Here is a 26687-nt window from a genome sequence, read left to right as displayed (position 1 = left end):
AATGGAATTGAGCTTTCCATTTCTCAGTTGCTGCAACTGTTGCATGGGTGATACGCCTTCAGAAAGAGATGAGGCTTAGCCAAATACATGTGCTTTTTCATTGTTAATTCATGTTGGGCTTCCTCTGAAAAGAAAGTAACAGCTATGGAGCCACTGTAGTACCTTATTTACAGCTAATATCAAGTTGAGTGAGTCGATGAAAGCCTTCAGTCTGTATCTCTTCAGCCGTGTAGTTGCTGCTAAGCTGTTTCTTGAATTAGTGAGTAATAATAGCGAAGATGGTCATCAGCCATCATCATTCTCATCTCCAAACACAGTTTCCTTGGCTGGGGAAGCCTTGATGGAATATGTAACAGTCATCAACATAAGTAAAGGAAGCATGAAAAAAATTTGATATTTTAAAAAAATGAATATACTATATATCTAGAAATCTCGTATTGGAAAATACTGTATTTTAATATAAAAGCACTTTTTCCAGAAAACACCTTAGGAAAAAATTTTCACGTGTTCTGTAAGCTTAAGTGCGCTCTGTTTTCTGTTCTAGGGTGACACACGGCTCCTTCAGCTCCCTAAAGCAAGCATGTTGGACGCGGTTTCACATTGTGGTGGCGGTGACTGTGAAGCTAGCCTAGGTCTGATCTCCACATTGCCCTTGCTTCCTCCTGTGAACTAGGGTGGGATTTAAAACAGGAGCATTTCAGTAATTTGTTTTCAATATAATTCTGCAAAGTTTGTATCAGCGTACTTATGAGGTTGGTAAATCACAGTATTGATAGTGAGAGCGAAGGCTAGATACAAGCCCTTTATTCCCTTCCAGTTACAGCTGAGTGTCTATTCTATACTTAGCGCCACATACTAATTCTAAAAGAGATGTTTTCTCCTAATTGTTTTCTTTCATGAACTAACAGAAATACCTAAAAAAAAAAAAAAAATAGGTTTGAGTTGCAGAATTAGAAATTCTATTACTTTATTATTTTTTTAAGTTTTTTTGTTCAGGTGGGTTTATCAAGTCATGCAGTTTGTTCTAAAGTAATCTAACTTAGGCAGAGCACCAGCTAATCAAGGGAAAAATGTAAAAAGCTAGAGAAGAATGAATGGAACACTCAAAAATTACTTAGTCTGCTTAGACTGTGTTTGTTTCATTGTAATACAACTTCAGAGTTTTTTGTGTAGTCACATTTAACAAAACCACAATCTAGGAAACCGTCCTGTAAAGGAAAACACAAATTGATGTGTGCTTAAGCAAAGGCATTAGCTGAGACAAATCCTCTTTGCTTCCAGTACCTGTCCAGTTACAGCATGTCGGTACAAGTAGCACCTTTTGTAACCCGTTCTGTAGACTAATAAGTTTAGGGATCAGCAGAAAGCGTATGTCCTGTTCCTCCAACTGGCTTATATTTAAAATGCTGAACATTGCAGCACTGAAAATCTTACAGCTTTACACTGACATTTCAGCACATATTTACTCATGTCGGGATACAGTGGAACAACTGTATTTTAGAATATACAAGTTCTCTTGTAACTTTTTGTGAACTGAGGTTTGAAATGAGCCTCAAACTTCACATTTTCAGATATTGCTTTCCTTCTACTAAACACAGACAATCATAATGATTGACCTACTTCACAATTTGTGATTTCCTTGTGGAACAAGAAACAATTCAGCTTACATCTTTTGTTCTTAAGTGTTCCTTTTCTTTGTCCAGTTAAGAGAAAGTAAAACCAGTTTCCTTGATCAAAATGCAAATATTAGATCTAGATTTTGGTTTAATGCCAAAAAATCAAAAGAAGCAGGTTAAACTGTTGTTGCTTAAGTAAAAATAGAAAGCTACAGTTGGAAGAAGAGAAGTGACTCAGTAAGCAGTATGGTGATGGCAAAATAGGATGTCAGCCAAAACGCAGGAAGCAAAATGGGAACACCCAGATCAGTTTAACAGTCTGCATTTTACACTCTCAAAGAGCGGTAGTTTCTGAGATCACTGCAGGAAATTTAAGCTTTAAATGCATTTAACTGGATTTTATTTCTGTACTCATTAAGCTGTTTGAAACTAAGTAAGTTTTAGTAAAATATGAATTGTACTTTTTTTTTTTTTCTCCCAGACTGATTTTAAGACCAGCCTCTTTTTGGTGACTTTATTTACGGTAAAGCTGCCTGGAGATTAGCTCAAGGTGCTATGAGAGGCACCCAGCAGAGGTGTGCGGTAGATGGGCAGTGATACACACACACAGCAGGGGAGTTACTGCAGTGCTGCAGTCTGGAGTGAGGCTGATGGCACTGATTGGTACTGATTGATTTTTATTGCTCTGGAGTAACTTCATCAGCTGCCATGTAGTTGTGTCTTGATTTTTAAGAATATCCCCTTACTTAGAAGATGGTGTGCTTTGTTTTGTTGTTTTAATTACAAACTGGTATAACAACAGAAAAGCAGGTGAGTATCTTCCTATTGTCCTACACAAAACTAACTAGGTCCTGCAATTGTTTATAGCTTATACTCTATTTACTTTGAATAGCAGGTGTGCATCAATCCTAATGTCAAGTTCCAATGCTGCCGTTTCCTGCCTACAGCTGAACTGCTTTGATAATCAGGTAGTGGTTCAGTTTGGTGCCCTGGGAAAAGTAAGGAGACAGCAAGAGTAAGATGAGGTATTGTGCTCCTCTCCTCATGTTTTCATAGTGGCTGTCCCCGAGCTCAAAGATCTTGAGCCCTAAGGATCTAAGACAGGAGTCAATGTGGGGGGAAAAATAGCTGTATAGGAATATTGCTAAGATAAGGTGAGAAACTATTTCATTGCATTTGCTTGAATTTAAGTAAACTTAACTAATGGCTTGTTTCTTGAAGGAAGTAGGCTATCTCATGACTTTAACTCTTGATAGCTTAAATTGTACTTAAACTCTTAATATTGCAAGGCTTTTGAAGCGTATGACTTCAGATATAATTACGGGTTTGTAACATGCAGACACAACATGACTGCTCATTCAGAGAATCATGAATTTGGGGGGTTCAAGGCCAGCTTTCTTTTGAAGTGAAGCACAACATGGAATTAGTTAACTGAAGCATCCGTAGGTGTTTCTAATTCCAGAAGAGAAGCTGTTAGTCAAATGTTTACATTGTGTTTCATTTCCTTTACAGTAGTTTCTTGAATCCCTGCCTTACTCTTAAAATATGGAACTACCTTTAACCTACTTCTTGGAATAGCGAGATATTAAAACTTATTGAGAGTTGACTGTTTTGGGGGAAGGGCCATAGAACTTTTGCTGGAATTTTTTGAATGCAGAGCGATGCCTTTGCTAGGAGAGTGATGGTTCTGAACGCTGGCAGCCCCTATTTCTCCAGTGTGCCTGACTCTCCTGCCACGGGACTCCTAGGCTGAAGCATCTCCCTAGGGACTGCCTGTACTAAAAGTACAAAAAATAAGATGCAAGCAAAATTTTTAGTCTTTCAAAAAAATGGTAGCACATGAAGGAAGGAGAGCAGAGGTGGGCAACCATGCCATGGTGCCTGCTGGACAGCTGGGGCAGGGCAGGAGCAGGGCTTGTGTCAGCTGGGAATCAGAACAGCCTATACCATGCACTCTGTATTTTGTTTAGTGTTTTGCTTACTGGGTTTCAGCTTTCTAAGAAATGCGACAGAAATCTGATTGCTTTAAATCAGTGGCCCTCAAAAACCATTATGGATGCCCAAAGGTCTGGACTGTTATAGAGCATATTTAAAGGCAATTAGTAGTTGTTCCATGGACTCTCTAAAAAAGTAGCCCTCCAAATCAGTGGAGGTCGGGACTAATGGATACTTCAAGTTGAACAAATGTGTCTTTCTTTGAAGAATGGCACTTTACCAAAAGGAACTCTCCTCCTGAGAAGGGGAGGACAAGCTTGGTAGGTATTTATGGTGTCCGGTGCAGTATGAAAGGTGCTAGGACAATAAAATAAGGATGGACTAAGAAAGATTACAGTTGTAGCACTGCCTGGTTGTGACAGGAGGAGGGCAGAGGGCAGGAGGAGCTCTGCTGGGGCCATTCACTGCCTGGCTGTCCCCAGGCAGGACAGGGCACTGGCTTGCAGATATATCTTCTGGTGGCCCCTGGAGCACAATGGGTTATGTGATACCGAATGTTTCCTGTCTAAGCCTAGAAAATAGATTAAATGCTCTTCTAATACACTATTTCGGGAAAACATTTTCTGTTATTACTACAGAAAATGCTGCAGTAGGAAAGGGAAGGGAGTTGGTCCACATGAGTATGACCTAGTTGGGAAAGGAGTCAGCTGGGCACCACGGGATTAACTGAAGTTTTGGGAGAGTCCTTGGGTTACAGTTAGGTGGATTTGGGACTCACTAGTACCACATGCCTAACTTCGATTGATGTTTTAGGATGTGAACCAATTTAACTTTTTTGGGGGAGATCTGAGTTTTACTCTATTCCAGTGCACCACTGATTGTGCACGTGTGTGTAGTGGACAGGGGAGAACAAGATTTGAAGACTGTCTTCATGAAATCTCTGGTTAAATGGTCTTTCTGTTTGTGCAGAAGATGTAGAAAATCAGTCTTTGTTGAGATTGGTATGTACGAGAGACAAAGAAAGACAATATGATGTGCCTCTGTGTTTCAGTTCTCCAGTATTGTATGTTTTGGTTTATGTGCAGTACCTTCAGTCTAAATTTGTATTTTTCTCTTTTTTCCCTTCTAGAGTAGCGTGACATCTGCTGCTGTCTCTTGGGACCACCTGGTCAACAAACTTTAGTTTCAATGTATTGATTAAAGGGCTGTAGTGCCTTGTTACTTTAATTCCTATGTGCTTGTATCAACTAACTGGATTTTTTGCTATTTTAAGGGGAATAAAACCCAGACACTGCTGGGATGTTTATTTATGCTATATACTTGCATGTTGCATTGCTAGAGATGAAGCAGAATAATAAACATATTTGTATAGTCAGATTATAGGATTGAGGTTATTCTATGCACAATATATAATGTGTGTCTTAAGCAGGGCTGATTCTTAAACAAAAGCAAACAGTTACACACACAGTAAGACTTTTTTTTTAACTGAACACTGAGTTTGCTGTTTCTATAAATGTCTTTCCAGCCTTGTCCTCAATTACATCAACTTGCATCATCTGTGTCTGTTGTATAGGAACAATTACCAGGCTTCTCAATATTTATAGGGTTTTTTCCTTTATGAAAACTCTTAGAAGTTGCTAAATTATATAGAAATCCGGTGGAGCTAAAAGAAGTCTATATGTCGCATGACCTTTGTACGAAAACATTTCTCAATATCCATTGTTATGCGTGCTTTACTTTTTTATTTTTTTTTAAAGTCCAGATCAAATATCAGCTTTGTTACATTGCTCACAGAACTTTAAAGTGTTAGCCCTGTCTTTGTAATGCTGTTATGGAAACAGTACCGTTTCCTAGTTCGGTATGTGCTGTTTATCATCCCTTAAGGAGATGCAGTTTTTATTTTGAAACAACATTGTGTTTTTATAACTGCAGCCAATACAAATATGTCTCTCTAGCTAATTGGGTCTCCTCTTCCATCCTTAAGGCAAGAAGCTGGTTGCTTCTGAAATAATAGGTCTGATGTTTGCAAATTGAACTTACTTTTAAGTTTTATCTGTTTATATAAAGTAATACCATATATGTATTCTGAATCTTGAATAATGTTACAGTAGGAAGGTGTTCGAGATAGGATCTGACTGCATAGGCACATGCAGATCTTAATCAAGCTCTTTAATTTTTTCTTTAAAACCATAGATGTTTTTACATATTTTAACTAAACAGGATTCCTCTTGCACATTTTCTTAAGGATGAATTCCCCTTCTGTTTAGCCTGTTAAGCAGACTATTCTTGTCTGTTCTTGAGGCAATTCTTGCTTAAATTATATCACTCCTGCTGAACACTTTCTAGATTTTTGGAACTTCTATGTCAGAGAATGAAAAATACTCCAGTAGTGATCCTTCCTGCTGTGGCTTTCTTAACATTACCATGGCCTTTGGACATACAAAGATGAGCATGATGCTTGTGTTAGCAGCAAGATAATACTGTGATTATTTTTTTTGTCAGCTGTAATACCCAAATCCTTTTCAGAGTCTTTCCAAATCCCTTTTCCTTATCTGTAAGTATGCCTTGCCTATTGTTCATCAGACTTTCAGCTGGAAAAAAAAAAATAAAAAATTGCAGGTGCCTAATTTTGTAGGTGACTCATATCACTACCTAAGTGTCTTGTCCTCTCTGTTATTTACCACTCCTTTAATCTTTCATGCACCCTTTATTAGTCATTTTCTGTCATCCGTCAGATGAATGACCATTTTAACTCATGCCAGATGATGCAATGTATCTTTCACGTGCCGTACGGGGTCGTCCCGCGTAATTAATCAATCCTCTGGCTTTTCTTCTGCCTGAGGGCAGGCAGTGGTCAGATGAATTGTCCTGGCAGGACCCTGTTCTTCTGAGGCCTTGGTCCCTTCCCTGTCGGGGTGCTCCCCAGGGCAGGGGGCAGGCAACTGGCACTGGCAGCTGTTTGGGAAGAGCCCCTTCCCCGCTCCTCACCCCATAGGATGGAGCCACAGGACTTGTGCTGGTTAGGGCAGTCCAACGCCTGGCAGCTTATCCCAGCTGTGTATGTGTAGATGTGGTGTGTAAGCCATGGACAGATAGGGGTGCACAGCGGGAAGAGGGTCCCAGTTATAGCCATCCCTGCCACCCAAATGACCCAGCTGGGTCAGTGCATTCCTTTAAAAAGGGTGAAAAAAAAGTCAGTAAAGATGAGGACTGCTGTGCTGTGAACTGGGCGCCCTGGCAGTGGGCTGACTTCTCTTATTTACTTTATGCAAATCCCACAAAATAGGCTGTAAGCCCTGGGGTCTGTGGAGTACAAGCCTGGGCTAGGCAAATATGTGCATGCTAAAGCTAGTTTTACACACTTTACAATTTGCATATACAGGTAATTGCATATTTAATTGGAGCTTTTGTTTCATGCATCCCCTCTTGTATGGATCTCTCAAGTCTCTCTTGCTGCGTATGCCAAATACTCTGCCTATTAGGGATGAAGACAAAAGAGACTTCTGAATTTTTTTTTTTTCCCAAGTGGAAAGGTATTTTATGCATGGTAATCAAAACGTGAATAGAAATTAACTCTGTCCCTGTGGCAGTTTTGTTTTGGTGGATGACATAGGACATTTAAGCTAAAATTTTGAAGAAGTCATGTGCTTTTGTTACCCTAAAGCATAAAAATAAAGGTAAAGAACCACTGGCAGCCTTGCCTCCATCTGCTTTTCTTTGCTGCTCTTAAAATAAGCTTTGAAGTGAATGTATTTTAGCTTTGTCGGAAAAGAGATTTTTCTGTAACCTCTTCAGTAACTAAATAATTTTGAAACTTAAGCGTTTCCAAGCAGAGAGGGGAATGACACAATGTGGTTGTACTTGAATCTGTTTGAATGATGTGTGACATCCTCGTGATGAGGGAGGAGGAGGAGAAGAAGGGTGTTCTACAAAACACCATAAAATGAGGGGACTGGTGCATCCTACCTCTGCGGGAATCAAGTGTGCCAGGGTAATTCATGAGGACCAATGCCAGCTGCTGTTTTGTCTGTGGAGACTTGTTGAGTTTTAATTCTTTGCACAAGTTTAGATTGACGGCGGTACAAAACAATGAATACTCCATATGTTCCTTGGGAACCTTTCCTATGTGTTAATGGTAACTAAAAATGGACCTCTTAAGTAAGCCTTGCGCTCAGCAGGAGGGACTCGCAATACAAATCTTAAAGAACATTGTGTCCCACTTTTTTCTAATAGAAGTAAATCTTTCTATTTTTTTCTTATTCAATTTTTAATGTATTTTATGACATATTGTGGCTTCTCTTTCTATCTGTCACATGATACTAATGATGCCAACTCATACTGCCATCAGACTTCTCCCACTCGAGCCCAGGAAACTTTTGTTCTTCTAGAGAAGCTGTGATCCAACTGTGGTTCACCACACAAACAGTTGTGTCTCAGCACTGCTGAAATCTGGTGCATTGACCAGTTACTAAATGAAACTTTCTTTAGAGTATTTCTAATTCTGTCTACTTGTAGTGACATTATGAGATGAAGAAAGATGTTTTGTGGTGATACAGTAACTTGGGCCTTATGGGGAGTGCAGCCAGTCTGATACAAAAATCCATTTCCCATAGCTCTCATTTTAAGTGTAAATTGAAAAAAACTGCGGGGACAGCCAACAGTTGAAAGCTTATTATACAGCTGTTGTCATTATTTTTTGTCTTTTTGAAATGACAGATACTTTGGATGAATACTTTGAGTATGAAGCTGAGGAGTTCCTGGTCTCCTTGGCCTTGTTGATCACTGAAGGTCGAACGCCTGAGTATTCGATCAAGGGCAGAACAGAGGGCTTTCATTGCCCACCGGCACAATCAAGTCAGCCGCCAACAACTAAGCATGAGTGCAGCGACAAGCTGGCTCAGGTATGACGGTACCCATTTCATTTTAAGTGTCATGGCATGCACCCTTGCTGCCATGATTAAAGTCAGCTGAGAACTCCATGTATAGCATGAATAACAATTGCTTTCTGTCAGTCCTGCATTTAAATAAGTATGTAATTCAGTATTGTACTAATAATAGATCTGTCCTTAAAATGAGAGATCATTAAGCCTTTTATCCTTGAACATGAAATTCTGCATGACTACCTGAATGCAGTACCTATTTGAGTCTTTATTATGCAAATGACAAGCACTATACTTGGAGTTCTTGGTCTAGGGTTGGTTTTTCTTTTTTTTGAGAAAATGTAGGCTGACTTGCCTAACTTTTTGCTTTTCCAGGTATTGTTGAAAAGTTAGTGATCCAAAAATCACAAGCACAGAAAATCTAGCTGGTCTATTGGGGAGTAAGGTTGGAGGATCCCATCTTTCAAGTAAAAGTTCCGAAGTACTGTGTCAATTTAAGTTATTATTGAGAACTGGCTGTGTGACAGGACCCAAAGGGTAATGATTAATGGAGCAGGTTCAAGCTGGAGGCCTGTAACCAGTGGTGTCCCCCAGGGGTCAATACTTGGTCCAGTCCTGTTCAACATATTCATCAGTGACCTGGACGAGGGGACCGAGTGTATCCTCAGCAAGTTTGCTGATGATACCAAACTGGGAGGGGTGGCTGACACCCCGGAGGGCCATGCTGCTATCCAGCGAGATCTGGACAGGCTGGAGAGCTGGGCAAGGAAGAACCTCATGAGGTTCAACAGGGAAAAGTGTAGGGTCCTGCACCTGGGGAAGAAGAATGTTAGGCACCAATACAGGTTAGGTGTGGACCTGCTGGAGTCAAGTTCTGAAGAGAAAGATCTGGGGGTTCTGGTAGACAGCAAAATGAAAATGAGCAAGCAGTGTGCTCTTGTGGCCAGGAAGGCCAATGGAATCCTGGGCTGCATAGGGAAGAGTGCGGCCAGTAGGTCGAGGGAGGTCATTCTCCCCCTCTACTCTGCACTGGTGAGGCCACAACTGGAATACTGTATCCAGTTCTGGGCTCCCCAATTCAAGAGGGATAGGGAACTACTGGAAAGAGTCCAGCGAAGGGCAACGAGGATGATTCAAGGATTGGAGCATCTCCCTTATGAAGAAAGGCTGAGAGAGCTGGGACTCTTTAGCCTGGAGAAGAGAAGGCTGAGGGGAGACCTTATCAATGCTTATAAGTATCTAAAGGGTGGGTTGAAAGAGGAGGGAGTCAGACTCTTCAGTGGTTGCCAGTGAGAGGACGAGGGGCAACGGGCACAAGCTGGAACATAGGAGGTTCCACTCAAATATGAGAAGAAACTTTTTTATGGTGGGGGTGACAGAGCACTGGAACAGGCTGCCCAGGGAGGTCATGGAGTCCCCTTCTTTGGAGATTTTCAAGACCCGCCTGGATGCAATCCGGAGTAACATGCTCTAACATGCTCTGGGCAATCCTGCTTCAGCAGGGGAGTTGGAAGGGACCACAAAGATCATCTAGTCCAACTCTAAAAATTCAGTGAAATTCAGTGAAATTATTCATGCAGAAGTTAGCCTGCTCCAAGACACAGAATTTATAAAGATACCGCTTGAGTGTGTCCATCCAAGAGGATGACTTGTGGAGAGAAAAGTACAAGGTAGCAAAGTACAGTGGTTGGGGAAATATATTTCTATGAGTTCTTGTAATTTTCTACAGAAGTTGTTCAAATGACAACTATAAAGGATTTGTTAATTGTTTTTCATTTAATAGCTCTGGAATTTTATCTCTGATTTGGTGAAACGGTTTACAGAATTTGACCCTTACCCTTTTCCAGTACTTTGGAACGTGTTTTTAAAGTAGATTTAAATCTGGTTAGTAATTTTATGGCTTGCATATGTTGACATTTTTTCTTTCCCTCAGTGTCGTCAAGCCAGGCGAACCAGATCTGAGGTTATGCTACTGTGGAAGAACAATATTCCAATCATGGTAGAAGTGATGCTACTTCCAGACTGTTGCTATAGTGATGAAGGGCCCACCACAGAGGGGAATGATTTAAATGATCCTGCAATCAAACAAGATGCATTGCTGTTAGAAAGGTGGATTTTGGAGCCAGTTCCTCGACAGTAAGTTGAATATTAGGATTAGCTGATAGTTGCGAGAACCTTGTAATAATAAAGTCCTGAAAGTAATCACTTAGTGGTTTTGAACTGGCCCTTTGCCATGAGGACTGATCTAAGAAAACCACTATTTACCAGTGAAATCTAAGCATCTTTTAATCTTAGTCTTCCTGTACTCATGCTTTTTGCAGTGTACCTCGTGCAGTGCAGAGTATGAAATGCTCCTAGCTGAAAATGGTCATTTTTATACGTTGTTACGTTAAATTGTGTAAAGTATTTTTAAATAATAAATTGTGTGGATAAAATAAATTAAAATAAAAAATAAAAAATAAATTAATAATTATATTTTTAAATTATTAAATTATTATTACATTTTTTATAAAAATAAATAAAATTAAAAAATAAAATAAATAAATTGTGTGGATAAAAACCAAATCAGAGTCTCTAATCTTCAAAATGTTTGAGGAGTTTCGTTGTTTTGCTTGATTCACCTGAAGATCTGAAAATGTCCTAGTTCTAGTAGTTCTCTTTGTATATTCTTACCAACATCTATGTGTTTCTCTGAATACATTTTAGGAGTGGAGATCGATTTATTGAAGAGAAGACCCTTTTATTGGCTGTTCGCTCTTTTGTTTTCTTCTCTCAGCTAAGCGCGTGGCTGAGTGTTTCACATGGTGCTGTTCCCCGAAATATTCTGTACAGGTACGTCTGGGATGGGGAAAAAAACTCATTTGCTGTTTGCAGGTTGTTGCAACTTGTCTTAAAACCATTCTTCACTCCTGTTTTCCTGTTTGCTTTCAGAAGGTGCCATGTTGTTGGCCCAATATTTGGCGGTTTCATAGGATTCATATACTTCGCAAAGTACAGCAGTTGCTGGTGTCTAGTGCTTTTTCTGAGATATTTGTGTTATGAAGTAGATAATTAAAGACTCTTCATTTAGATATTGCTGTGAATGCCCTTCTGTATTGTTTCAGGGTGAGCGCTGCAGATGTGGACTTGCAATGGACATTCTCCCAGACACCTACTGAGCATGTCTTTCCCGTTCCTAATGTTTCTCACAATGTGGCCTTGAGAGTCAGCGTCCAGTCCTTGCCCAGACAATCAAACTACCCAGTTTTGACGTGTAGTATTCACACCAACCTTGGCTTTTACGAAAAGCGAATGCAAGAGCGTAAGTTACATCAGCACAGCAATTCCAGTGCAGCACAGCAATGCGGTACCTCCAGTCCGCAGCGCTTCTGTGGGAAACAGACATGGACAATGACACCTGAAAGCCTACTTAATGGAAAAAAGATGCCTGAGTTTACTACATCTATCAGAAATTTAAAACTTTATCCATCTACTGGACTTGGATCTGACTTTGGAGCATCGCAGTCTAAAGTTCAGTGTTATAATTCTACAGCAGACAATAAGACACAGTCTCATGAAACACCTATCAGAACTTTTAAATCCTTTTCTCTAGTTGATTCTCGTGTTTCAAATAGTCGTTGCTCTCATCAACCCACAGGAGAAACCAATCCTTTGATAGGCTCTTTACTTCAAGAGCGACAAGAAGTCATTGCAAGGATTGCTCAGCACTTGATTCACTGTGATCCAGCTACTTCACCAGTTGTTGCTGGACGTCCATTCAACTTACATGAAAACAGCTCAGCTACACCAAAAGCTTTTCGGAGTGCTTATGAAGATGAAAACTTGCCAAGGAAAGGCAAGGAAACCTCCCCCGTTTCTACTGCCAACTTAGACAATGCAATACAAGAAGGTGGTGGTGAAGGCAAAACTAGAGCAATACCAGAGGTCCCACCACTTGATGCCCGTGTTCCAGCAAACCACTGTGGCCGTCAGTTGACAGGAGAGAGTAATCCCCTGATCGATTCTCTGCTTCAGGAGCGGCAGGAGGTGATAGCAAGGATTGCTCAACACTTGATCCATTGTGATCCAGCTACTTCTCATGTCACTGGACATCCATTCAAAGTGCACGAGACTAGCCCAGTTACTTCAAAAATTTTCCGAAGTACATATGAAGATGAAAATTTGCTGAAGAAAGGCAAGGAATCGTCTTCTGTTTCTTTAGCTAAATCTGATTTTTCTTTGTTAGAAGACAGCAGTAAATCAAGGACGAAGACACCTGATACTCCTATCAGTCCTTCTAGGTTTGATGGAGAATTGAAGTCTTCTGTGAAACTCCAAGCAAGAAGAAAACTGGTTTTAGCAAAACCCAGTGAAGCTGTCCGAAATGCATTTCATCAGACTTCAAATAAAACTTCTCATACATTTACTAACATTCACACATCATCATCATGTATTAAAGGAAATAAATCTGAACTGCCAGATAAATTGGAAACGATACATTCTGGTTATGCACAGAAAGACCAGATAACGAATAGAATTAAACAGTGTTCAAATTTCAGCAGCATTGATGAACAGATTTGCACAAATAAACTTAAAGAAAGAACTGTTGTTAGTGAGAACAATGGCATGGACAGTTTTCACAATTTACAGATAGATAAATGCAAAATACTTGAAGGTACAAAAAAAGCAACTGTGATGCAGGTATCTGACTCTTTGCACAAAAATGAGCTCAAGTGTTTAGATAAAGACTCAAAAAAACCAAATATTTATGAGCAAAATACTCAACTTATTAGTATTGAAAATTATTTAAATAAAGACCATGACAGTTTCAAAAACAAAAACAAACAAGACAAAACAAAAACTGCACATGATGAGAATGAAGACCCAATAAGCCTCGACATCCAAAGCACTTCTCAGAAGAAATCTACAGAAGATGGCGTAGTTAAGTGTGAGCGGTTGAAGAACCCAGATGTACAGGTAAATACATCGAGGAAAAGACCAATTCCTGTAGCTGCTCTTAGTCAGATAGCGTGTACCTTGTATCTGCTAAGGACTGATATGAACAGGGATTTAAGTCTGACTTCATAGGAAGCAGCATGTTACTGTGGTCTGAAGTAACATTTGGCCAGTAGTGCCTCCTCCACACCTTCTAAATTACAAGTTTAACACTGAGAAGAATATTGTCTTATTCTGTTAATGTGATAGCATTAGGAACGACAGTTTCCATAGGCAGTTAGGCATGCTGTCGTTTTATAAATATACCAGTGTCTGAATATGGTATGTGATCTTTACTGAGAAGTCTGTGCGATTGCAGATTGAGTCAAGGGGAATTTATACTGAGTATTTCATAATATCCTAGTGTGGTGCAGATCCACCTGGTTCAGAAGTCTTCTCCATTACAGCAAGCAAAGTATTACCATGATAGATCATTGAAATGCCCCACTGATAGCTTGGGTAAATTTGTTTTGCTGACAGAAAGCACCACTGTCTCTAAAACACACAAATACATGGCGGAAACATAATTTTCGATCCTTGGATGGAACTTCAACCAAGGCTTTTCATCCCAGAACTGGATTGCCTCTGCTATCAAGTCCTGTAAGTTATTATTGAAATTATAGCTTGTCTTTTAAATGAGAAAAGAGGTATTTTGTTCTTTTAATATCTACGTATGGTAGAAAATGTGACAAATCACCTAGTGCATGTGTGTTTACTTTCAGTGTCAGAGTGCATACTCTTGCAAATGGAAATTTGAGAGTTAACACTCAAATGAAGTTGAACAAAAATTCTGGAAAAGAAAATATTAGAGGCAGTTGTTGAGATCCTATCAAGATTAACAAAAAGTGACACTAGAAAATTCTGTGGCTATAAAAAAATGCTTCAGTGCTATTTTAGAGCACAAAAAAAAAAACATTTTGAAGATTAATGTTTTAAGTATAAGCTAACATATTTTGTCATTTAAGAGTTCTTGTGCGAGTTATTAATACTTGATTGCCTATTATTCCAAAGCTTTTGTTTCTGTGAACAGTTTGTACCGTATATTCTTCAGCAATCAGAGATGTCATTGAATGACTAAGTGATACAAAGCTGCTGTGATAAGACAGAAAGGCATTGGGGAAGTGTTGCTGTTCTTGGCAGGTTGTTGGGAGTTCTAAAGAAAAAGGTAGTCTCAATTAAAACTACTGAAGTTGTGATCTGTAATCAACATGTGATATGTTTTATTCTTCAGTGCTTGTAGAGGCTATCATATTTTCAGGGAATTTGGATGGGAATTGTTACAGCCTGTTTATTAGTAATGTTCTGTACCATTCCAAAGAGACATCAGCCTCTTGAATGAGTCTTTATTTAAGGATTTCTTGTTAATCAGAATTTACAGTCCTGTCATTTATAATTGTAGAATTTTCTTCACTGAGTTTAGAATGTGTAGGAATTAACTTTTTTCTGGTCTGTTTTTTATAATTTTTTAATGTCTTAACAATTCTTGGCAAACTTGTGCTTGCTTGGCAAAATTGTCCTTACTAGAGGTACGGTTTTCAAGTTAGCATCTTCTTTCCCTCTTGAGGTTCCTCAAAGAAAAACACAGTCTGGGTGCTTTGATCTGGATTCGTCACTGCTGCAGTTGAAATGTCTGTCTGCAAGAAGGTGTGTTTTATTTACCAGAAACGTTAAGAATTTTGGGGGAGACAATGCCTGTATGTATACATACCTGTGTGCAACAATGAAGCATGTTAGCAAAGACAAAAAATGGGTGCCTTTCAAAAGAATGCTTATTTTGAAATAAGGCTTGGCAGCCGAGGTGCCCTGGGGGCCTCAGGTTAGCATGGCTCTGGGACATGGCTGTGGAGCTGCTGCCAGGACTATCTCCATCCAATGCAGGGGTAGGCATGCTGTAATTCAAACAGAAAAGATAGTAATTGTTGATTCTTCTTCAAATCAGTGTTATTTTTGTGTTATGTTTTGTTCTTAGTGTTAAATGGGTTAAGCATTTTGCCTTAACTTGTTCAGAACTTAACTTTTAAAACTTTTTAACACTTAACTTTTAAAAGGGACTGACCATGACATTTTATACAATATTACATGTAACATAAACAGCTTTTAGTATGGTAGTTTGATAATTGGAAACTTCAGGATATGAGACAAAAATATCTGCATTCAAGAGAAAATAATGTGATACTTTGGTTCCTGCTAATGGAGTTAAGGAGCAACCTACATTTTTATTGGCTCTATCCCTTGAAATGTAAAACTTGTGAAAGTATTTTTTCAGTTAACTGGAAAATGTTTTGCTGAAGTATTAGCAAGCAATGTTCAACTGTTACTTCTTTAGGACAACATTTTGTAACACAGCAAGTAAATGATTCTTTCTAGAGCTGTTTATACCCAGAAGAAAAAAGCAAATGTGTTTATCCTTCATATTTATTCTGTCTTTTTTTTTTTAATAGCCCACAACAATGTATAAACAGAGACAGTGATCCAGAGAACCATGGGAAACCATTTCTAAGTTCTAGTGCTCCACCAGTAACAAGTCTCAGCCTTCTGGGAAACTTTGAGGTATTGCATATTCTCTAGAATTCTTGTGGTATTTTTGGTATTTTTCTGGACTGCTTTTAAAAACGCATTACTGTGAATAATTCCAGCCTGATTACAATGTAAAAGTTCATAATTAAATTGAATAAAATTTTTTTTAATTTCCAGCTGTAAAGGCATGTATTTTATGCCCCGAACATCTTCTGTCTCAGAGATTCAGATACAATGAGTTGCTTATAACTTTTATTTCTCACTGTGGTAAAGTTAGGAGGTGTTCTGTTGCTTAAATGAGATTTAACAACCCATAATTGTTCATGTTTACAATACATATACCTAGAAAAAAGGATTTACATTTTCACTCTACTTAATATGTCACCAAAGCTGTGTTAAATCAATGTCGTAAACAGAACGTATTTGAAGTGTAGCCTCCAGCTTTTCACTTCATGTAGCATATCAAATAGCAACAATTAATAGCTAGTGCATTAACGGGTTGTATCATACTCTGTATTTGTGAAATATGGAGTGAATATGTTGAGGAAAGTTACAGATCTTAGATTATTATTTTTTTTCAGATTGTATGAGGAAAATCATGCATAGATCCTGCTGCAATAAAATTCTCTGTGGTCTTTTGCACCAGTTTTACTAGGATGAAGGCTGGATTTGGACGATGTTTTCTTTTAAACCACTATCATCTTGCTGAATGTTCCACTCTTCATCATAATTTTTGCCTCAGTGTTAATTTTTGGCAGGTCACCTTATGGAAGACCCAAGTTCTTATATAAACTCTGCTGCTTAGTTTTGCTGTATTTTATTTGAGGTGTTCTCAACCTAAGCTGTATGTGTTTTGTTTTTCAGGAATCTGTCCTGAATTTTCGCCTGGACCCACTCGGCATTGTGGAGGGTTTCACAGCGGAAGTGGGAGCAAGTGGAGTCTTTTGTCCCATGCACATGACTCTGCCAGTTGAAGTGTCATTCTACAGCGTTTCAGATGATAACGCGCCCTCTCCCTACATGGTAAGTGTGTGGTTGGATTTATTTTAAATAAATTCCAATAGGTGGAGGTGAAGAACAAGAGCTTGGTGAGTAGAGGGTTCAGAAAGTGGGAATTTGCAGGGACCTAGGTTATTTTCAACTGCTTATGATGGAGTTGTGTCCCTTCTTCCTTTCCCTAAATAGTGCTTTTCCTCCCATTGCTCTGCCCCACCATCCAACTGCTCTCCTCTTGGGATATTGAATGTGCTTGTCTCCCTCCACACTGGAGTGATCAACCCCCACCATCTCTTTTTATCTATCTAACTTAAAATAGGCAGTGAGGCAATAGCTGGACTTAATGGGATACATTTTGTTGTCCCAACAAGCAGCTGCCCTGGGCAACTAACCGCTCTGCCAGCAAGTGGCTTAGGTGCAGGCGAAGGTACAATTGCTGATGGAGACCTTAGAAGTTATTCAGCCCTTTCTTTTAAAGCAAGTACTGTCTGATGTGGAGTGACACGCGGCACTCACAAGCTGCATGGTTTGCTGGTGTTCGCACCAACATGGTATTTGCGTTCTTGGTATCTCTGTGCTAATTCTGCTCCACGTTTCTACAATGACAGCACAGTTTGGGATGTATAAAAGTGTTCCCTTGTAAAAAGCAAAAGCTGTCTTGTATGCTAGCATTGAATCAGGTGCCTACATTTGTTCTGAATGCCTCTTGAGGAACCTCGATGTTACCTGGGTGACAGATCTAATTTTTAGAGGTTTTCATATGTGTATTTCTGTCTAAAATATGGTAAATAGTCTGTTTAAACATATAAGTAAAGCATTGAACATCTGATTATCCTGATATTTAGATTTCAAATTCATAGCACTTACCATGTTTCTGATCATCTGTTTTTTAAAAGTATTCATAAAATGAAATGGCTTTGCAAGTTAAGTTTGACTAATAGAGTTTAAACTTGTACATATCTTCTCTTAACCATTCCAAAGAAGTATCTATTTTTTTGCTTTCAGCTTTCTGGATTATTTCACATGATCTTCCAGGAGGTGAAGGGATTCTGATGTTCCTCAAATGGTTAAAGTAGCATTGCTTATTTTCCTAACTGGGTTTCATTGTTTCAGGCTTTTCCACATGCTCTAAACGTGCTATTAGGGCTGAGTCTCCCAGGATTAATAGGACATTTGTAGAGTGCCTCCATCATCAGAAACGTTGTTTTCTGTTTGTATAGCTAGTTTCCCTGCTCTGGGGTCTTTTTTTTTTTTTTCTGTTGTTTGTTTGGGTGTTTTGGTTTTTTGTTTTGTTAAGCCCAGTGCAGTGGGGTCCAATAGTTGCGCATTGCAGGTTAATCAAGCGGGTGCTCTCGGGCAGCACCCTAAGGGTGGCCTCAGCAGTGTTACAGCTCTGTGGGGGACACTCGGGGGCTCTGTAGATCCCAGTTGGTACAAAAGCAGATGTCATCGTTGCTACAGTTTGGATTAGAATGCAAGATCAATGCACCTGCTGCCTTTGAAAAGGAGAAATCAGTTCTGTGAGATTTGGAGTATTATTGGTGTGATTGTAGGTGATATAAAAATGGAAAGGAAGAGACAAATCTTCCACTTTGATTTACAAGCCATTTTGAAAAGAAAGCTCTATTTCGCCATAGCTCCCTGACAGCTGGTTTGAAGTTTTGGAAACTTGGATCGTTTCAAGAGGAGAATGTACCCCTTATTGCACAGCTTTTAATGATCTGCCAAAGTATCTGTCAGACCCCTACTGTTGAGTTCTAACTGCATATTAAATGCATTGCCTTCCCTATTTTTAGTTTTTATACATTACTGATTGATTTGTCAAATAAATACATGAATAGAACATTTTGATTTGTCTATATCTTTTCCTGTAAACTAAATGTGTGTCTGTGTTTTTTTCTAGGGTGTTATTACTTTAGAGTCCCTTGGTAAAAGGGGTTATCGGGTACCGCCTTCAGGAACAATACAAGTGGTAAGTACTCAGTAGATAAGGGTATCTTGAAACCAGTAATGTCAAGAAAGTCATGCAGAGGAGATGAGGTTATTGGAGATGAGCATGAAGCTAGCAGTGGAAATGTGCATCTCTGTAGGTACTGTAGTTATTCAAAGTAGAAATATATGTGTAATTTGTGGGACAAAAACCAATCCCAACCTTTGACCCCGTCTGTGTTGTGAAGAGACTTAAAATCAGTTACTGAAGATTCAGAATAGACACTGGCTTTGAAGAAGTAATGGAGAAGTAATTAGGCCACAGTCCGAATTCTGAAATCCTTCTAAAGCGATTAAGAGAGTGTTTCATTCAGATCAGGTTGTGTTTAGTATTGTATTTAAAAATGGGAATTGCTAGTAGCTGAAGTGTTGAAAATCAGAAAGACTGCACAATGTTTTTACATAAACGTTTCTGTATGGCACCAAAACAAAGTGCATCCAGGATGGTGACTATTTTGGCAGGTGGAGTTTGTTTTGGTTTTTGTTTTGTTGGGGTTTTTTTTGTTTTTTTTTTTTTTTTTAATTTGTCATCTCTAAAGAGTATTGTATTGAACTATTTGTCTTTTCAGACCTTATTTAACCCTAACAAAACTGTGGTGAAGATGTTTGTGGTGATCTATGACTTGAGAGAAATGCCAGCTAATCATCAAACATTCCTACGGCAAAGAACTTTTTCTGTTCCTGTGAGACGAGAAATCAAGAGAACTGTCAATAAAGAAAATAGTCAACAGACCGAAGAAAGGCTACTACGCTACCTCATACATCTGAGGTAAGCTCCTTGGAGTTAAAAAAAGCCCACCACAACAACAAACTCCCCCCCAAAGCAAACAAACAAAACCACAAAAAACCCACTACCTGCCAAAATTTATCTCATTATTTCTTTTTTTAAGACAGTAGAGGAAGAAAAGCTAACAAATAATTTGGATTCTGCTGGGGAGGAACAAAGTTAAAATAGAAAGCTCTTTCTTGAAGTACATTGTATAGCCTTGTAAAGCTTAATTCTTTTCTTAGCAAGAGAGGTTTAGTTCTGGCTGTATCAGTGTACTTTTTTTTGAGGTTGCAGAAAATAGTGTGGATGTTACATGGGCAAAAGCCAAAACTAAGAATCGATGTAGAGATGTTGTCCAGTGTCCTACACACATGCCCCTTCACAAGAATAGCTTGTAACGTGAAAAGCATTCTGAGTTACTCCTAAAAATACAGTGTTTAATGGTAAAAATGTAAATACCTGTTTCGTGATGCAATACCGCTGATAATGCCTTTCACTTTATAAAATATTCACACAATCTTCCTTAAATGATTTACAAAGCACTGCCTGAAACCAGATACTGTGCTGCTGCTCTGGGGATGTTCTGGAGACTGCAGTTTGAAACAAAGGAGGAATGATGGATCCTCTGTCCTTCTGCAGTTCGCAGACTTTTGCCTGCATTGTTGTAGTAAACAAACCAAATCCGTGCAGACCCGGTGCTTTCATTGCAGAATGTGGAAACCAAATGGCAGCTGGCATTCTGAAGCGAGCAAGCAGAACAAAATCAAATCTCTTGTACTTTTCTCTCTAACCTGTTGGAGAATTACTTCTGGTGCATATTATTTTCCCTATTTAGTGGCATTGATTTCTACCTGGCAGGCTTTTGAAACACAAATTTGTCTAGGGCAGTTATTCCAGGCCAAGCTTTCCCGTTAAATGAAAGTTGACAGTAATAAAAGTATGTGTTGGTTTACTGGAGTGTGAAAATAGCATCACGATGAGGCTGTTGAACTGTGTTTTCGTTCTGAATTTTAGCCTGGATTGAAAGTCTTCCTTTCAGGCAACATTAACTTGCCATGTCTAATTTAACCACCTTCTAAAAATTTTCTTGTGGCGTAAATTCTGAAAAAGAATTTGTAGCCCAGTTAAAAGGCTCTATTCACTTGCAGTGTTGATCTAACTGATGCAGAGGAACTGGGGACAGGCATCAGCTGCAGAGGTGGGCAAAAATCTGTGGCCAGCCGGGTCTGGCACAGAGGCATGAAAAGCAGTTGACTTGTGTCCCCTGTCAGTTTCTGCTTTAATATATTTGTAAATATTTTGTAGATAGACTCAATAATTACTTTTATTTGAAGGCAAACCTGCTTTCTTCTCTGTCTTTTATAGCTAGAAGTCTTCTTTCATGAGCTTCCTATTTCTGATACCTGCAGAGAGACAGAAATGTAGCAGTTCTGATGTTCCTAGTTCTGAAAAAGCTGTACAATTTAGCTCAGCTTCCAGACCTCGGGTGGGGATCAACTTAAGGATTTATAATGTGTAATTGGAAATGCATCCATTTATGGCTGGAAAAACAAGCTGTCTGATAATTATGATGCTTAGCTGCTTACTTTGGAAAGTGAGTATCTGCAGAGTATGCCAGTTTTTTGCTTCAGAGATGAACCCAAACAGTGTGTCCTTTCTCATAACGGAAGAACTGCAAAACGCCTTGAAATATTACAGCAGTTTATGTTGATCTGTCTTGTGGTTTATTAAACAGAGTACTGCTGATTTTACAGAAGACTCAGTTGTCAATCTGGTAGCCTTCTTTACTAAGATGGATTTTAATTGGGAGAGCTTAAAAAGTTGTAGTAGTATATTAATTCATATGTAAGTTGGTTTTAAAACTTCATTTTTAAAAGCAGCAATGTTTCCTCAAACACGTTTTACTGAAAACTTATATGCAAACCTAAAAAATTTAAACTATTAAGATTTTTTTCTGTTATTACTCAAGTTGACCTAGAACAGCCTTTCAGTTTCAGTTGCAGTAGTTGTTGAAAACAAGCATCTTAAGCTTACATGTTGAAATTTTGCTCAGAAAAACAAATGAAGTCACCACCAGTAAGCTGCATTGTGGTCGCATCTGCTTGCGAGGCCTTAATCACAGTTGTCAGCACTCACATTATGAAAGCTTCTTTTCAAGTGGTAATTCGGCAAAAATGCTTGCATAGGTCTGGAACTTAATGTTGGCGGCCAGATTTTCTACAGTGTTCTTTTAAAGTGTCAGATTTATTGTGTATGCAGCTTCTGCATGTAGTTTTGTATGTTGGAGATACTGTTCAATATGCCATTCAACTGTATTTGTACCCACAGCTACGGATATAAAACGTAGCTTGCACGGATGGCAGAGCTTTATTCACTGGAAGAAATTCAAGAATTGCACTTGCAGTTTAAGTGGTTTCATGAAGATGCTTTGGGGATAAATTTTTTGTTGCATATGAAGCAGTGATTTTTGCGTTGTAATTAAATCTACACGAGCATAAGAGCTGTGAGTCCAGCTCCGCTCACACCTTGTTTCTGCCCAGTGTTGGGAGGGTGAGGACCATCAGTCATTTCTAGGTCACATTCTAGCACCCCTATAAAATGCAATTAAACGGTTAACCTGCCCACAGCTCAGCATTTTTCAAGTTTTTAAAGCTTGGTCAACAGCTTTAGTACTGACATACTGCCTCTTTTAATTGCATGGAGCATAATTGCTGTTACTGACCAGCTAAACACAGGTTGTTACTGAAGGCTAGGTAGAGGGTAAGCTTGAAACTGGTTGTTAAAAGTAGTGATTCCTCAAGGTGTTGAGAAACTTCTTTAAAAAAAATAATTTTCCTAATGTGGCATATGATACATTTATTGGTGGGAGCTGAAGACACCTGTGATTACTGATTTACTAGTTGCTTTTTGATCTTTCTGATCTCTCAGCATTTTTCCTGATCTGGAAATTTGTATCCTTGTCCTAATGATTTTGCAACACAATCTATAAAATCTGTAAGTATAGTCTTTTCCATTTGCAAAACATGTCTTGCTACATATGGTTTTGTGATCATCCTGCTATATCCTGTTTCTGTGGCTTACTCTATTCTTTGTGAATTTTGATGGCCTATAAAATATATATAGGGGGTTTATGCTTGTATTTGTCATTTCTTCAGTAACGTTTATCACTTTCTTTCCTCTGTCGGACTTTCTAGCTCATCTGATATTCGTGTGTTTAAGCCTTTCCTGTATTTGTCTATTGATATTGTTCCTAGGAAATCATCTGTCAGAGGCCTCTGTTGCGTTTTTCTTTACTTCTCTTTACTTCTTCCTTTACACAAAACTGCCGGAGTCACCACAGCTCTGGAGCCAGTCCCGTGCTGGCCACTCCGTCACCACCCCACAAGCATGGATGTAATGATTGTCTCTTGATTATTCCAATGTATTTGCATGTATGAAAAGCAACGTTTCTAAATCCCAATCACTATGATAAACATTTTTGAAAGAAAAAAATTAGGTGGTGGAAGCAGAGATGAGAAGAATCCCCTAAACTCTGTTGCTGTCCCCCACTCATCTTCCTTGAATTTTTGTGAAGTGTCTTGCTCAGAAAAGCCATGTTACAGGGAATCGTTATTTACTGGGCGGAAGGAGTCTTGCAGAATTCTCACTAATAGAAAATAGTAAGCTTGAGAAATTTAAAAATAGACCTTGGTAATTATTTTGTGATAGTTCCATAGTTCCATGTGTAAAATGGGAATTGAGTTCTACTTTATGATGTTACTTTGAAAACTAGTTCTCTTCTGTATGAATTAACTTCAATCATACTTTTGCTGCAAAAGATCTTTCAATAGAATTTTTCATTTTAAAATGTCTTAAGAGCTACATGCTGAATTAACTGTTTGTGTTGTTCGGTTTGTCCCTTGCCTCTTTCACTCTTCCTTCTTGTGCTCGCCTCCAGAGTCTTCTCTTAAGAAAGAATCTTCTCCCCTTTGCCTACTAGGTAAAGGGCTTTCACACAGACAGCACCCAGCAAATAAATGATGATTGATGGGAGCCAGTAGGAGCATTCTGCTGGACCCCACCACTTTTAATGCCCTTGACAGCTGTATCTGGCAGAGCAGAATTTTCCTTTGTCTGGCTGTGGGTATGACTACAGGCTGTTCTGCATTGCTCGCCTGAACAAAACGGTGGCACAGAGTTCCTTTCTACAACCTGCTTACTCCAGAGGATGAACCTTCACAGATCTTCTGTAGTTGTTTGTCTGTCTCCTGCCTCTTGGAATTTCAGTCTGTTTATGGCTAGGTTTATTCTAGAGATACTAATTTTCCTTCAGTGGGGTCAATGAGTAAATGCTTATTGAAAATCAGTGCAAATCATAATACATGTGATAATAAGTGTGCACTGCACTGTCAGCATTTGTAATGGTGTCATTTTGTCATTACAATAGCAGTAGCTTTTCTGTTTCTATTTCTTTTACAGTAGCAATAGCTTTTCTCCCTTACAGATAGCAACGTTAAGTTCAGTTGCCACTGAAATGCTCCTTAGGCTCTCCTGCCTTTCCTGGTCGAGGGAAGGAAATTAAGGAGTTGTGCCAGACGAAGGCTATAGAGTACAGTTCTCTGAAATGCAGATCTCGTCTCTCTATCTATAGTTGTTAAATCTCAGGGAAAGTAGAACTGGCACATTCCTGGCAGGTTTGGAGGACCTGAATTAGGCTGTTTAGCCACAGCATAAAAGATAAATGGGCCCAGGAATTGGCCGCTGTTTACTTTGGTGATTGGGCCAGTGAACTATAGTCTGTTTGAAACAGCTCCGTATTTCTGTGCGAAAGACTTCTTTCTGTCTGCCCACGGAGACGCATGTATCTACTGCTTCTTGAGTTGGACTTAAATTTGGCATGTGGTATAAAGCAGTAGTAAACTTCTTGCTGGTACTCATAAAGAGAGTAATGAAATCTGTCAGCATGATAGCTAGCACTGAAATATATCTTTGATATGGATATATGCCTTTGTTGGTATTTGAACCTTACCTTTTGTATGTGCCTACCCTTTGGGCATTTTCAGGAGTACTCACCGGAGAGCACTTTTTGCCTTTCTAGATTGCTGAGAACTTTAATCTTTGATGTACATGACTGCAGCGTGAACTTCAACCATTCCATGCCATTTTCAAAGCTGTGCACTACATTGGTGATTAGGAACAGAGCCTTTAAATGCCAAAGGAAACAAAGTAGATTGAAAATGTTAGGTTATTCTTTTCTTCTTCCATTTTAACTGACTAATTTTCTATGTTCAAATGTTTTTTGGCCTTAATCTCTTGAAGGAATGCATCTCATTCAATAATATTTAAAGATGACTCTTGTTTTAGATAATACAGATATTTGTATCTTTTCAGGTTCCAGAGTTCTAAATCTGGAAAGATCTACCTCCACAGAGATGTAAGGCTCCTATTCTCTCGGAAATCCATGGAAGTTGATAGCGGCGCTGCATATGAACTCAAATCTTACACTGAATCTCCAACAAATCCTCAGTTTTCACCAAGATGCTAGCAAACAATGGCAAACTAAAGTATTCGTTTTACTGTTGATTACTCCTTGCAAGTGAAGATCGGTAGAGGTGACAGTATAAAGTTAAGTCTGTAAAGGAATGAAAATAGCGCTCAAGAGAGAGAAGGTTCTTATGTGATCCTGGACCAGTTTTTAAAAGGTTTCTGGAATGAGCTTTGTGTATTCCAAGTAGACTGGAAACATACTTAAATCTAATCTTTTGTACTGTTTAAAACCACTTCATTGGATGTGTTGCAATAGCAAATTCCCAAGTTAGTTTAGTGTTTACACTTTTTATTTTATTTTTCAGTTATTTAATATTTAATGTTTCATTTAATACTCAAGTGATGTTTGTCTTTAGTGTTCTAATGTAGCATAAATCCTATGTAAAATCATACTATGTATTTTTGGCATTAATATTGAAATCTGAAATATATACAGATGTCTTTAATCTGTGTGATGTTTTAAGTGATATTCATTTAAGTTATTGAAAATGGGGAAAACAGATGAATTTCCATAACATTTCATACTATGCAAGCATTTAGCTTTCTTCTTCTTTTCTCTTTAATGGTACCCTTTTCCTTTTTTTTCTCACATACAGATTCAATAATACCATAGTGCAGATTTATTTACTTTTCGTGCATTCAGATCATTGGTTTGCTTCATATTTTGCTCCCTCAATTCTTTCTTTCCTTAAGGGCCACTTTAATTTTGCTTTCTGCTCTTAGTTTTTCTCACATGTAATTCCCGCCCTCCCCCATTTGATTTCTCAGATTGTGTTAAAGGATGTACTGTGCAAACAAATTAGTATTTATATCTTAAATATATGCAAAAGCTATGAAACTTGTACTTTTTGTTTTATTTTTAGATGAGGAGGATCTTCATGTAATCCTAAATATTTTTAATAGGTCAATTCCATTTAAGCCACTAGGTGGCCACAGGAAGTTTTACTGGAAATGCTACATTGGGCATATAAATATTTTCCAATATGTATGTGTATTCCTAAACCAAAACACAGTCAGATAAACAGTTTATGCTAAGTGTTAAACTGTGTAACTGAAAGAAATAAAGTTAGAAGCATTTGATTATATTTGAGGTATATATTTAATAATGAAAATGAACTTTACAATGTTTGGTGAAGATCTCGGAGTTTCTCAACTGTCTTACCTGGGTTTATGTTTTTCTTTACATCACTGTAGGTTTTCAGAGTGTCAGTAATATGAAAAGTGACCTTCATATTTGGGAGTATAACATGCTTATCTGATGAAGACTCTGGAGAAGGAATGAACGTACATTTTGTGTATTCAGCACTGCCCTTAGATGAGAGGAGAAGTCAGTGTATCGTGAAATCTCCAGGAAGTCTGCCAGGGAAAGTAAGGGAGACCAGACTTTCCAGATGATACTTATCAACTATCTTGTACATTCAAATGACTGTTGCTCCAGAAGGGCAAAGCTCAGATATTACTGAGTCCATTCCCCACTTCAGCAGT

At 38.7% G+C, this 26687-nt stretch overlaps 1 protein-coding gene across 1 annotated transcript; it reads left to right on the top strand.

Annotated features, from left to right (window-relative positions):
- The first annotated feature begins 548 nt into the window (after window positions 1-548).
- On the top strand, window positions 549-26280 carry ATOSA (atos homolog A). Its single transcript, XM_074156565.1, has 12 exons — window positions 549-632; window positions 8268-8452; window positions 10365-10567; window positions 11138-11263; window positions 11536-13387; window positions 13886-14005; window positions 14970-15049; window positions 15847-15955; window positions 16787-16945; window positions 18822-18890; window positions 19477-19676; window positions 25047-26280. The coding sequence occupies exons 1-12, from the start codon at window positions 581-583 to the stop codon at window positions 25198-25200; spliced, it is 3309 nt and encodes a 1102-aa protein (XP_074012666.1). The 5' UTR covers window positions 549-580; the 3' UTR covers window positions 25201-26280.
- Window positions 26281-26687: the final 407 nt, after the last annotated feature.

Source organism: Numenius arquata, chromosome 11 (assembly GCF_964106895.1).
Source record: "Numenius arquata chromosome 11, bNumArq3.hap1.1, whole genome shotgun sequence".
In the NCBI taxonomy this organism is placed as follows: domain Eukaryota; kingdom Metazoa; phylum Chordata; class Aves; order Charadriiformes; family Scolopacidae; genus Numenius; species Numenius arquata.
Note: the sequence above shows the minus strand (reverse complement) of the source record. Positions and strands in the feature narration are given on the sequence as shown.

Coding starts and splice junctions, on each gene's coding strand:
- ATOSA (XM_074156565.1), top strand. CDS start 581: ATGTTGGACGCGGTTTCACATTGTGGTGGCGGTGACTGTGAAGCTAGC. Junction 633..8,267: donor TGACTGTGAAGCTAGCCTAG/GTCTGATCTCCA, acceptor TTGAAATGACAG/ATACTTTGGATGAATACTTT. Junction 15,050..15,846: donor AAATGTCTGTCTGCAAGAAG/GTGTGTTTTATT, acceptor TTTTTTTAATAG/CCCACAACAATGTATAAACA.